General features: G+C 39.6%; 2 protein-coding genes across 5 annotated transcripts; both read left to right on the top strand.

The window, feature by feature from the left end:
* The first annotated feature begins 494 nt into the window (after window positions 1-494).
* Window positions 495-4947, top strand: mettl21e (methyltransferase like 21e). Its single transcript, XM_067586361.1, has 5 exons — window positions 495-774; window positions 1884-2041; window positions 2206-2323; window positions 2473-2570; window positions 3457-4947. Exons 1-5 carry the CDS (start codon window positions 723-725, stop codon window positions 3781-3783), a joined length of 753 nt encoding a protein of 250 aa, XP_067442462.1. The 5' UTR covers window positions 495-722; the 3' UTR covers window positions 3784-4947.
* A 1509-nt stretch (window positions 4948-6456) lies between these two features.
* Window positions 6457-13472, top strand: LOC137181052 (uncharacterized). 4 transcript variants are annotated; one of them, XM_067586429.1, is made up of 9 exons: window positions 6458-6583; window positions 7068-7201; window positions 7253-7307; window positions 7383-7543; window positions 8980-9097; window positions 9183-9785; window positions 10856-10974; window positions 11127-11244; window positions 12171-13472. In XM_067586429.1, exons 1-9 carry the CDS (start codon window positions 6472-6474, stop codon window positions 12554-12556), a joined length of 1806 nt encoding a protein of 601 aa, XP_067442530.1. In that variant the 5' UTR covers window positions 6458-6471; the 3' UTR covers window positions 12557-13472. The 4 variants fall into 4 exon arrangements, with proteins under 4 accessions (XP_067442516.1, XP_067442530.1, XP_067442524.1 ...); XM_067586423.1 differs by having other exon boundaries at window positions 7068-7219; XM_067586415.1 differs by having other exon boundaries at window positions 6457-6583; window positions 7068-7307; window positions 10859-10974.
* Window positions 13473-13589: the final 117 nt, after the last annotated feature.

The following is a 13589-nucleotide window of genomic DNA, read 5'->3' as shown; positions in this document are numbered from 1 at the left end:
ATATATTCTGGACTTTTTAATGAGGGAAGGTTTTTGAAGTGGTAATTATACTTTTTTTGTTGAAAAACATATCATTATTGTCCCAAGCAAAGTATTTCTGTATATTTTAATATATGTTTGGTCTGGAGGGGATCTTTAAGTAACTAGTACTGATGATGTGTTGACAGTGAGACTAAGACAGGTGCAAGTCTTCAGCGCTACACATCCTTTAAATTTCTTTTAGGCTGCATTTCAGTCAGCCTGTGCCACTGTATACGCTCTTCAATCTGCATGGAACATACTCTCAGAAACACACACATATACTATTAATGTTTGGTTTTTTTTACTTGTAAATCACTTACACTCAGTTCTTTTTGAACTTGTTGGTTAAATCAGCTATTTTTGTCTTTCTCTGTGTCTTTATTTAAAACATCTTCTTTACTCCTCAGCTCCAGCTCAGCAGTCTCACAGGGCAGCTGTTGCTGTCAGTTATTTTAGTGCATTAGAGGGGGGTCTAAGCATGCTGCCCACAGAAAGCTAGACATGTAGGGTGGAGGTGAAGGCCAGATGGGGGGTGTTTGGACAAGAAGTTGGGAATCATTGTAATTTGCTTGAATGGACATGTGTAACTTAAAACCATAGAAGGTGACATAGAGACCCAGATCCAGGTTGACCCAAATCCAAAGGACGTTACTGGATCCACCGACCAAGAAGGGCTACTTGGACCCCGGACTCCTTCAGATATGGAGACTCAGCAGTCCAAGGCCATGGAGGACTCCTTGACCAGAGAGGAAGGTAAGAATTTTGGAGTACACAACAAGAAATAAAACTGCAGATGTCATTAGTGGTTGCAGGTTGGCAGTGCTTTTTATTCTTTGGAAACAAGTTCACAATTTTTATGTTTTTTATGTTCATTGTGGAGACACAAATAACCTCTAATGTCTTAAACACATTAGATATTGTAGAGAGCTTGTAGACGTGGTCGTATTGAAATATTTATTCCCTGCAAACAACTGCATCTCGGCTTGTTGATGACAGATATAACAGCTTTATTTATTCAAACTGCGGCCAGGTGTATTCGCACACACATAAAGGTTATAAATTGAAGGTTATAAATTAAATGTCGCTCTTTGGGCTCCCCTGACCTCTGTAAACCACTGTTATGAGTTGTGTGTCAAGTTACCATTGGCACTGACACATAGCTGGAGCCCGACACACTGGCATGATATTACACAAACAATTACAACAGGATAAGAGTGGCATTATAAGCAATCAATATGATTCATTTATAGAGCTGGGAATCAAACGATACATGTAATGTGATATCGAAGACGAGACAGTTATTCCATTTGATTCAAGGTTGGAGTATTTCACTGGTGCACAAAATGAAATAAATGTAAAAATAGACTGAACAGGAAATTTGCTTAACAACAGTACAAACTATGGCCTCAAAAATGAAAAAAAAATTAAGAAAACTAGTATTTTTGTGCTGAAGTTCATTTAACTGTTTTGCATGGTATTTTTTTTTGTTATTTTGCCTCATAAGCACCATAAAGTTTGAATATGTTCCCTTTTTCACAGCAGAAATTTGACTTTTCACAGCAGGAAAAGAACAGCTGGAACTAATACCTTGATTACAGCTCTGTACCATTAGCAGTAATAAACAATGACAGTGAGCCAGCACGAACAAAGTCAGGACCCTGAACTGATGTGACTAAATACACCTACTATGACAAGTCAAAACGCCTGCTGTGAAAAAGTTGTATCTGTCTTTAATCTTGTGTTATTCTAAGTACTTAAAGTTCTGCATTTTCCTAACTCTGGTTTTATTAAAACCCTATATAAATAAAGTTTATTTTATATAAAGGTTATATGATTTTTCTCTTCTGTGAATGACTAAACAGGCGCTGCTGCAGATGCAGAGCTTGCCAAAGCCATAATGGCTCGTCGTTTCCACCCCTCTCTCCTTGGCCCGGAGGCCTGGGAAGGATACATGTTTTCTGACCTGAAGATCCGCATCAAAGAGTCCACAGACCTCTACGGAGCCGTACTCTGGCCCTCAGTACGTTAATACACATTTACAACACTCCAATATTTAGCTTTATTCTTTCACTAGCCTTTTTTTATTAATTATGTTAACTATGTCACTTCAGCTCATAAGTAATTCATCAACACTAATGATGGGCTGAACCCTGCCAGTGAATTGTGATCTTATGTCCCCAACAGGCTATGGTGTTGTGTCACTTCTTGGAGACCAACCGTGACAAATACAACCTGACAGAAAAAAATGTGATTGAACTCGGTGCAGGAACTGGGCTCGTCACCATTGTGTCCAGTCTATTAGGTTTGGAAACAAAACAATCCAGTGTTTAGCTGTGGTAATTCGAATTTGTATTGATTTCTAGTCTCTTTGGATTAATCTCTCTTTTTTTTCTCGGTGTTGCTTTTTGTATGTAATTCCTTTTAAGTCTCAGCTGCACTGTCTTTCTCCAGGCGCTAAGGTGACCTCCACTGACCTACCAGATGTGTTGGGGAACCTCCAGTACAACGTTATGTGCAACACCAAGGGCAGATGCAAGTACACTCCCCTGGTAGGTTTTTATAGTTATATTACACAAGACTGGCGTTCGCTTGAAGAAAAAATGCAAAAAGGGCGCTGCTGACAAAACAGACATCGGCAATGTATGCTGCTACTTGGGGTCATTTTCTGTTGCTTGATGGTGTATATTTGGGTTACGGACCAAATGTAGAATTTTCTATATTTCTAGTGCAACTTAAAGGTGCAGTGTGGAGAATTTAGAGTCATCTAGTGGAATGGACTTGGCAGAAATAGAATATAAGATTCGCAAGTATGTTTTAATTAGTGTATAATCACCTGTAACCAAGAATCATTGTGCTTTCATTACCTTAGAATGAGGCCTTTATATCTACATAGGGAGCAGGTCTTCTTCCCTGGAGCCCACCATGTTGCTCTGCCAAGTTTCTACAGTAGCCCAGAATGGACAAACCAAACACTGGCTCTATAGAGAGGGCCTTTTGCGTTTTCCGCAAGTTTCGTGGCCACTGTAGGTTCTCCTACAAACTTTGAAGGAGAGGTGGTTGCAATCTGCAACATCACCACTAGATGCCGCTAAATCCTACACATTGCATCTTTAAATGAACTTTTACAACAAAAACTACCGCAGAAAATTTGCAATTTAAAACTTCAGTTATCACTTTTAAAGATGTAATTTTGTAAACTTACAAGAAGAAATCAACTGTAGAAGATATACCTGTTTCATTGGTACTGTCACAAGTAATTCTGGTGCATGAGATATTCACCAATTAAGTGTGACTTCCTGTTTAAAAATAATAATAATTAATAATAATTGTACTTAACACCTGAGACTGATGATATAAAACAGGATAAGAGATTGTGATGAACACAAACCTTTGAAAGTAAAGAGTAGAAAATATCAAAATCATCTCTGTTTCCAGGTTACAGACCTCATCTGGGGCCAGGAGGTGGAGCAGCGTTTTCCTCGTGCCACACATTGTTTCGACTACATCCTGGCAGCTGACGTTGTGTACGCCCACCCTTACCTTGAGGAGCTGATGGACACCTTTGACCATCTGTGCCAGGAAAACACACAGATCCTGTGGGCCATGCGTTTCCGCCTGGACCCAGAGAACAGCTTTGTGGATCGCTTCCGGGAGCGCTTCCACCTGGAGGAACTGTACAACCTCCCCAGTCTGAGTATCAAACTGTATCGAGCCTGGAGGAAGGACAAGAGCACCAAGGACCAAGGAGAGGCTGCTGCCTGAACTGTTAGCGCTCGGGACATTTTTTTGTTCTGCGTGTGTTTTTGTGAGTGTGTCTGCGATTGCTGAACTCACTGATTCAGTCAAATTTGTGAATTGTGTTGGTGAACTGAAAGGTGCTATTTACTCAATTGCAATTGAAGTTTTCATGTGATTTATTTTGGGACTATGATGTTCATAGTTTGATATCTCAGTGGTCTCTTGCTCAGTATACCACAAAATCAAGTTGTGATTTCTATGTTTTTACACACAGTCAGTATGTATCTGCTGTATTTATGTTGATCTTTAATAAAGTGTCTGGATACATCGTAAGGCATTCACTCTAACTGTAACGAAAGATGACATCAGTGCTCCAATTGCACCCCTGGAGGGTCACGTTCAGGGATTTTCTCTTAACTCATCCATCAGCAGCATGTTCTCACACTTCAGCTCTTGGCTGACGATGTTGTTTAGGTGTAGGCCAGATGAACGCCAATCTGAGCAAACATGGCTGTGGATCTTTCCAACAGGATTCTGGTGACCCCTTGTTTCTTATTTAGGATAGCTGTTGCTCTGTGACTTCACAGTTTGAGTCCTGGGAAGGTTTCAACAAATCTGGAGTTGCTGATTTCCAGTTCAATATCTGAACCCTTTTTGAAGAATTGCCAATAAATTTGGTACAGGATGAATCCTCTGAGAACCATGAATTACTAAAATGTGAAATTGCTAACCTGCCAAGTCTGACAAAGAAGAGCTGGATCTTGAGGTGCCCTAAAATGCTGACCATAAAAATTTATAAAATCTGCTATAAACTACTCAGCCCTGTAACCACTGACTCTAAATTTCAACTCATGGTCTCCTCATGAATGCAAATAATCTTGCTTTTAATTTGACAAGCTTACATTATTAATTTCTAGTTGACATTGTGGGTGTATCTGATGTGCTATTGTGTGTAGCTTTGTATTTTGTATTATGTGTCCTGTGTGTTTTTTGCTTTGTACTTTTTGTTATTGTGCTGTTATATGTTTTAATTGTGATCTGCCCAAGGGACTGCAGATGAAGATTAGTTTTAGCTAACTCTTGTACAGTACATCAAATGATAACATTTATGTTTAACACTGTACATGGTCCCAATAAACACATAAATAAATAAACACAAACCTGCAAGATTTAGGTAACATCAAATGATTTTGCTTTTGCTTTTTGGCTTCGAGAAAAATTTCACCAGCGTGTAATATTTCACCAGCATGTGAAGGAAAATGTGTTTTCATCCTTGAGGAGGTTAAAATTAAATATCACATCTTACCATATTAGTGCATGTGGCTTCAGTAACAAGAACGTGCGTCACAAACAAATATTGCACGTTTTGGAAGCTCACCAGTTAGCTTGATTATCTTGGAAAGAGTAAGTATGAGTCACCTGCTAGTAATGTGACCTATTATATCTGATATCTAATTTGTGATACCAATGCCCCTGAGAACTTCAGGCTCATTTTCCATTTTGACTTTTTGCCAATGTCCTGGATACGTGTTGTTTGGCGGTAGAAAGATGGGAGGACACAGAGGTTATCTAGCACCATGCTTCATTGTCATGACAAACAAATACTCAACAGCTGAAATGTGTCTGTGGCTTTGTAGAGACATCTGTTGACTTTATCAATCTTTCAATGGCCTCTGAATAACAAACAACCTCTCACGGAGGCACAGAGCTAAGACTCTCACTTTCATCCAAATAAGGCTGCGGCACATCAACAATAAATATATCAGAGTGGAGCAGGGCAATGACCAAACCACTTAACTTGTCAAAGTACCCTGAGGTCATGGTTGGATTTCAAAGTTTTGGGATGCAAGCGGATTTAAATTGCCGACAACTGAAACTGGGAGGTGATACTTCATGGGAAAAGGCTGTTAAAATATATCCAAGGGGAGGTCTGATTAGGGTTTATGTGACAGGAGCCCTCTTCTTTTCTTGAGGGTTGATACATGTTGTTGCATGCCTGCCTGATCCTGTTACCTCCCATCTCTGGTGAAGCAATTGAGGCAGGGAAAGTGAGCAAGTAAGCACAAACATGGACACATTCCAAATGACGGGCGTCATTTTTAAATAGACTTTTGGCATGATGAGGCCTACCCTCATCGCCAATTATCTCTGTTGTTGTTTCATTTCAAGTACTGCAGGAGGAGTGACAGTCAAATGAGAAGATAGCCTTTTAGGTTTTTAATGTTTCAATGACCATACTCACACACACATTAAGAGCTATCTGCCAAGATGCTTTCAAGCCAAACACACATCACATATCTGTCTCTGTGACTATTTGTAGAATACTATGTAAAACTAATGTTGCAAAATTTAATATCTTAACTGATTTGAGCCAAGATTCACCATTTCAGCTGGAAAACACTAAGTAGAGCTTGTATAAAAGCCACTCTTTTCAGTTTTTAATATTCCTTCCTGTCATATCCATTGTACATGCAGGGTTACAGACCATGGAGGCTTCCAGAAAGCATCAGCAGAGAAATGACACTGAAAGCAAAGATCCCTGGCTGTTGGTATCAAGACATTCCCGTCATTCTCTCTTTCTTCATCAACTCATCTTTGCTGTGCGTGTCTGAGTGTGTGTGTGTGTGTGTGTTTGTATCCGCTCTGCTCTTGAATTTTGCCTGTGTTCACTTCTCCTGGCCTCAGCTCTAAAAATACCCTCATGCCCTTGTGATGATGATGGGTGTGTTCAGTAAGATGCTGAGTCTCTATAACTACGCAGTCAGATTTCAGCAAATGCAGTCTGCGCATGAGCTCTTTCTCTGGGAAAATAAAGCTGCAACAGGTAGGTTAAATGTCACAGGTGGGGCGCCTTAGCATGAGGTTTGCACCATATTTGCAGGCAAGTGGTTGCAGACGAAATCTTTGAATTTGGATAGTATGTTTGTGGCACCTTTATTTCTGACTAAAAATAATCTTTCAAAATATTAGTTCAAGGTTTTACATGTCTGCTTATGCACAAATATGTGATTAGAGGAGCTGCATGCAGTGATGACCACATTGGAGAAGTGTATTCTTCCAATTTTGTTTTCCCAATTTAGCTGGCCAGACTATAAAACTGCAGTTAGGGTTAAAAGAAAAACAAATAATTATATAACTACTAATCAGATTAGGTTCATAGAGAAAGGCTGAAGTCATGGTAAATGATCAAAATGTGAACTGACAGTTTTATAAATTAGGTACAACCAAAAAGTAAATGAGAGGTTTGACTGAAAAAACTGTTATATTTTTAATCCACTTCCACTGTTTTTACAAACATGTTGAAACAGGATTTTATATGGCTACTTTGTCCACATACTTGATGGAGGAAACCAATTATATGAGAAGCAGAGAGGAAGAGGAGGAAGAGGAGGAGGAGGAGGAGGAGGAGGAGGAGGAGGAGGAGGAAGAGGAGGAGGAAGAGGTGGAGGAGGAGGAAGAGGTGGAGGAGAAGGAAGAGGAAGAGGAGGACGAGGAGGACGAGGATGAGGACGAGGACGAGGAGGACGAGGTCAACAAGGAGGATAAAGGTAAATTCAACCATGATGGGTTACATGTTGATTCAGTCCACAGAGATCTGATTGTCTCACTTTTGTATTGTTTAGATGATTCATGCAGTGAGGAATCATCTGTCCAGAAGCAGCAAAAACTAGCCTGGACTCCGTGTTTCTTCCTCAGGACAGATAAGGAGGTGTACTATTATGTCGGGCATAAAATCGTCATTGAGGAGGGTCTTGACTCCTATGCAGGCATGATATGGCCAGCGGTGAGTAGCGCTGTTTTTGAGATTTGCAACCTTATCCCAATTTATTTGCCATATTACATACAGTACCTGTGCGCACCGTTACAATCTCTGTGTTGTAGGATTGCCATAATTACTGATGCAAAGCAGCATCAGCAATATTTTGATCCCAAGACATCTGATTATTTCCTCTGTCAGCTAAAACTGAGACTTTATAAACAAAAAGCTATTTTGTTCTGTATCATACAGCCTGAAGACAAGATCTATTGAAGGAAAAATCCACCATACATTAATTTCAGAGTTTTTCCTTAAACTGAGCAGCAGAGAGCTTCTCTGTGCTTATGAAGTCATCTGAGGATTCTATGAAAGCAACAGGTCAGGAATAAACCTCTGGGGGCCCACCCTCAGGTCACTATGTATGTATTAGTTAGTCATTTGTAATTTCCTCATTTGTAGTTTGTGGTAACTTGATTAAGCGCTACTTTATTTTGGTATTTGCACCAGATAAACTGAAATAATAAATGCTTTCAACTTGACTTTAACTTGGTAAACGTTAGGTTATAATGCAGGTGTCACATTAAGCCCCCTATCATTTCAGTTTATCACTTCAGTTTGTCAGTTTAAATCGTGATGTAGTCGCGCATACAGTATTAGCAACTAACTAAATTAGCCCAATTAGCCCAATAATCCAGCCTTTGACAGGAAAAGGTGATTGTTTTTGTGGTCACTAACTGCTGGTCACCTGCTGACATCATCCATTTATGTCTTCATGCTCTGACTTTCATCTTAAAGGAGTCTGCATGTAGACTGGTTGGAATAGCACAATGTTAACTTAATTTTAAGGAGGATTTTGCCTTTAAAGGTTTGCATTGTCTATGACAAAAGCAAAGAGATAATGTAAACAAGACTAAGAGTCTACAGCCATGCTAACAGCTCTGTAAGGCTGTGCTAGCATCAGCATGCTAGCATACATACAATGACAATGCTAACATGCTAATGTTTAGCAGGTATAGTGTTTACCATGTTCAGCATTGCAGTTTAGTGTTTTAGAATTTTGCCAATCAGCAGTAAAAACAAAGTACAGGTTTGCAGGTATTTGGTCAAACGGGAACTTTTCTGACAAATTCAGATTTTGACCTGCTGATGGCGCCAGATGAAAAGTCAGGGGATCACAAAACTCAGTAGGATACATCCTCTGGGGACCGTGTATGTCTGTGCAAAATTTTATGGTAATCCATCCAGTGGTTGTTGAGATATTTCAGTCTAGATGAAAGTGGTGCACCAACGGACAAATCAACATCCGCCTTTTATCGTCTCTTGTCTATTTTAGCTCTTTGGCTCTAAAGAACGAGTAACTAATACTTTACAACACTTGTTTTTCAACATCAAGGTACCAGTGACTAAAGGTCACATTGTTAGGTATCAGTATTGATTGTAAAGATCATATTGATGGCCCCCAGGCTCTGGCTCTCTGTCACTACCTGGACACTCATCGTGAACAGCTGAGTCTTGTGGACAAAGCGGTCCTGGAGATTGGGGCAGGAACTGGCCTCCTGTCTGTTGTGGCAGCTCTACTCGGTGAGTGAGGAAGGAGGATTAAACCATTCTCAGACATGAATTTGAAAGCATATTTCAGATGTAATGTTTTTTTTTCCATCCTCAGGTGCCTGGGTGACAGCCACAGACATTCCAGAGGTTCTGAGCAAACTGAGAGTCAACCTGTCCAGGAACACCAGGGGCTACTGCAGACACACACCCCAGGTGGCAGCTCTGTCCTGGGGCCCTGACCTGGAGCGCACCTACCCTACATCTGTCTACCGGTACGACTACGTGCTGGCGGCTGATGTTGTCTACCATCACGACTTCCTGGATGAGCTTCTGGTCACCATGAAGCATTTCTGCAAACCAGGAACGACTCTGATCTGGGCCAACAAGGTCAGATATGAGACTGATCTGAAGTTCACAGAGGACTTTAAAGAGGCCTTTCACACGAGCTTGCTGGCTGAAGATGGGGAAATGAAGATCTTCATGGCGACTTCTAGAGAAGAAAAGCAAGAAGGTGATGCAGGGCTGGAAATCAAGGATCTGCTGAAAGAGAAGGAGGGAGCAGAGGGTTCTCTAGAGGATGGAGAATGTTGCTCTGAAAAAAAAGAAGATGAAAAACTAACTATTGGCGACAGAGAACAATGTGAAGTATATGAGAGGGATCAACCAGAGAACATTGATTCAAGTTGTTGCACCACAAGCAGTGATGAAGACTTTACAGGTGAGTCTTAATCCTCATTGGTGAAAATACACCAATCAACCTAAAAGTATCTCACACAGATTGAAATTAAAGTCCTGTTCCCTTCTGTTTAAAGGGTCAGTTCACTCAAATAACCCAAAAAGTCATGAAGATACCTCTGTGTTATATAGACTTTTTCTTCAGTACAAAGTAGTTTTGATGATGATGAGCTGTTCACAGTCTGGAAAGAGATGTTGCTGTTGAATTTTTCAGTGCTGTGAGCATCACAAATGAAATTCCATTCACCTCCATTGTGTTATGGTGAGGCAGAAATCTCAAAGGCAAATATCCTGAAACTTGCATGGCTGGATAAGTTACCACAAAAAGTGGGGACACGAAAAGACCAAGTTAAGCAAAACTTCAGTATTCAGTGTCTTTGCATGGTTTATGGTAGGAAATGCTGCCATAAATACAGATAGAGATTTTTGATTCGGTCCATCTCAACTTTTTCGAGGAAAATTCTTGCTTTGCAGCTTCTCTACATTGATGTTAAAGTATATTATGAAGGAGAAATAAAATAATAGAATCTGGAAACGTGTCTTCTGCTCATAGCAGCATAACAGAATGACAGTAGTACAATAGTCAGCACAATATACTTCAGGTACTGCAGGGTGGTGCTACATGATTTCATGAATTGTGCTAATTCAAGTAGAAAAGGTCACACTGCTGTCTTGTGGCTTGGCAGCATCACTTATAAGTGAAGGAACAGCTTTGCATCTGCATCTGGCAAGATTGGTGGCAAGAATTAAATGTGAGATATGAGTCATGTGCTAAAGCCAAAAGGTGGTACAGCCAATTTTTGGTTATGCCAGTACTGTTGTCAATGTCCTCAGTGACAGAGCCAGTGTAGAGTGTCGATACTTAAATGGAAGAGAAACAGGGACTAACTTTTTCCACTGCCTTGAGCTTATTTGGTTCACATGTGAACCATGTCAGTCAAAGTACTGATGCTTCTTTTTGTTGCACCATATCAAGCCACTGATGTTTCAAATGTATGTTGTGGCAATGTGAGTTCACTGTGCATTAATATTTGATCCATCCTCTCTCCACAGAAGACATCAAACAAACAGCTGTACATAGCAGCTTTGTTAAAAATATCTACCATTACGCAGGGCAGGAAATAGTCATTTATGAGTCCATAGACTCTTCTGGAGCCGTGATGCGGCCAGCAGTGAGTATCACTGAGATTAAATGAACACCGGTTATAGAGATTGTTTGATATAAGTCATTAAAGTTGTTTTTCTACCAGCATCAATGTTATAAATGACAAAATACTACAAATTTGTCCTAACAAACCATAGTTTCTATCTCTTCATCCTGCAGGCATCGGCTCTGTGCTCCTTCCTCCGCAAAAACAGGCAGAGGGTGAACCTGCAGGGGAAGAAGGTGCTGGAGCTTGGAGCAGGAACAGGACTGGTTACCATTGTGGCCAGTCTACTGGGTGAGCAGTCACCAGTCCAATTCACTATATAACGAATTCTACATACTGACAACAAACACAGGAGGAGTTTGGAAAAGTTAGAATGGCATGATACACAAATCTAAACTCCAAATAACATCAACCCAGAACGGAAACTAGTGGTTTTATAAAGTAACACTGTAAACATATTAGGCATAATATAATTTTGGCATTTACTGCATTTGAACTATTGCTTGATCTTGCTACCTTACACCTCTTTATGTATCACTACAACTGATGAATGTGCATAACAAAAAAATCAAAGTACTCTTAATTGGCTGAAAATACTATTTGAAGTATCTTTAGCCAATAATTTTGCACGTGATTTTGTATTTATCCCATTAGCTATTAATAACTATTTTATTAACTATTTTAAAACTATTTTAGAATTTTTTTCTTTATTTGCACTCATTTTTAAAAATCATTTTATACATTTTTGGCTTAATTTCTGAGGCAACTGTTATATTTATCTTAAAAAATCAAATCAATCTAGCAAACATGAATTTTCATGTAGCAATCTTTTAGTTTTAGTTTAATCTTTTAGTGCTTTTTTTGTCCAAATGATGTCACCATTGTGTGTTAATGCATTTACAAGCAGAGACTTTCTTGTTGGTATATTAAAAAATCTAAGACTTCAAAAAAGGTTACCAAAAAACATTTCACTTGTGTCATCTGAAAATTATATCCAGACCATAATAAATTATTATGGCCATGTGAAAAGGATCATATGAACTGAGTCGTTTCTTGCATTGCAAAACTTTGGATGACCTTCAATCTTCAGCTTCAGTCCAAAAAGAACTCTCTGTGCTCACAGCTTCATCATCACACAACAATCTGTTCAGCACCAGTTTGGTCTTTTACTGTTACTATAGTTATGGTGATGTCAGGTCTTATCTCTGCATCCTCAGGAGCGTCCGTCACAGCTACAGACCTGCCTCAGCTGCTGGGTAACCTCAGGTCCAATGTGGTGAGGAACACCAGGGGGCGGTGCAGGCACACACCCAAGGTGGAAGCTCTGTCCTGGCGCGACGACCTGGAACAGACCCATCCTACATCTGTTTACAGGTACGACTATGTTCTGGCAGCAGATGTGGTCTACCGTCACGACTTCCTGGATGAGCTTCTGGCCACCATGAAGCATTTCTGTCAGCCGGGAACGACTCTGATCTGGGCCAACCGCGTCAGATTTGAGTCTGATCTGACTTTCACTGACAACTTTAAAAAGACCTTTAACACAAGTTTACTTGCTGAGGTTGGGGAGATGAAGATCTTCATGGCAACGTGCAGAGAGTAAAGAGGCATGGAACAGTTATTGCACAGGACCAGAGGGGCCCCTAAGCCAGAGCCTGTGTTGAAAGTGACTGTTTTTCCAACATTTCTTTTTGGAAAATCAAATCAATTACAGTTTTTTGCTCCAAATCATTTATTACTGAGCATCTGCTAGTAGAGAGCAGGACCCAGTATTAAGAATTTAATTTTCTTTTCAATGTAATAAAATGTAGAATAGCCCAGATTTAAGAAAAGGTAACCTGCATCACAGGTTTTATTGAAAATTTTGCTTATATTTTGTAAAATATCAATGAAGAAGAGTGTTATTGTGGATCTATTGTAGCAGAAGGGTTAGGAAAAATGTAGACAAAATTTTGGGCTCTATTCATCACCTGCATGAACACAATACTGAAGTTTAGGTCCAGTTTTTAGCCAACAGTAGAACTTGGAGGGTCACAAAGGCCTTTTACTGTGTGCTGCATATTTTACATACAAATAAGATCATGTTAAAGGTTATAAAGTGTTAATAATACTCAGCACTGATCTCACTGTTTGAACCTGCAAACAGCACAGATAGTAAAAGAGGAGAAGTACAGCATGTGCTTTACTTTAGTTGTTGTCCTGAATCATATCAATGATCTTTCAGTGTGGAACTGAAACAATTAGTCAATTAATCGACTGACATGCCTAGTTTGTCATGTTGTCATGCAATGTTTGCTTGTTCCAGCTTCTCAAATATGAGGATTTAATGCTTTTCTTTTTAATATTTGATAGTAAACAGCATATCTATATGACTTTTTGACTGTTTCTCATACAAAGCGAGCAAGTCTAGTCTAAGAGCATCTGCATCAGTTATGAAATTATCTATTTTTGGCATGAGAATTGTAATTTTTTACATTTTTATTGTTTAATACAGTAATAAATCAAAGGAACAACCTTTATCTCTTTTGGTGCTTTCCTTCGTCATTTCTGGAAAAAGCGATGCAAACTGTAGATGGGTAATGAAAACAGTAATAACACAAGCTTGCATTGCTTCATACAATTTGTAAGTCAAGCTA

Source organism: Thunnus thynnus, chromosome 1, assembly GCF_963924715.1.
Source record: "Thunnus thynnus chromosome 1, fThuThy2.1, whole genome shotgun sequence".
Classification (NCBI taxonomy): domain Eukaryota; kingdom Metazoa; phylum Chordata; class Actinopteri; order Scombriformes; family Scombridae; genus Thunnus; species Thunnus thynnus.
Note: the sequence above shows the minus strand (reverse complement) of the source record. Positions and strands in the feature narration are given on the sequence as shown.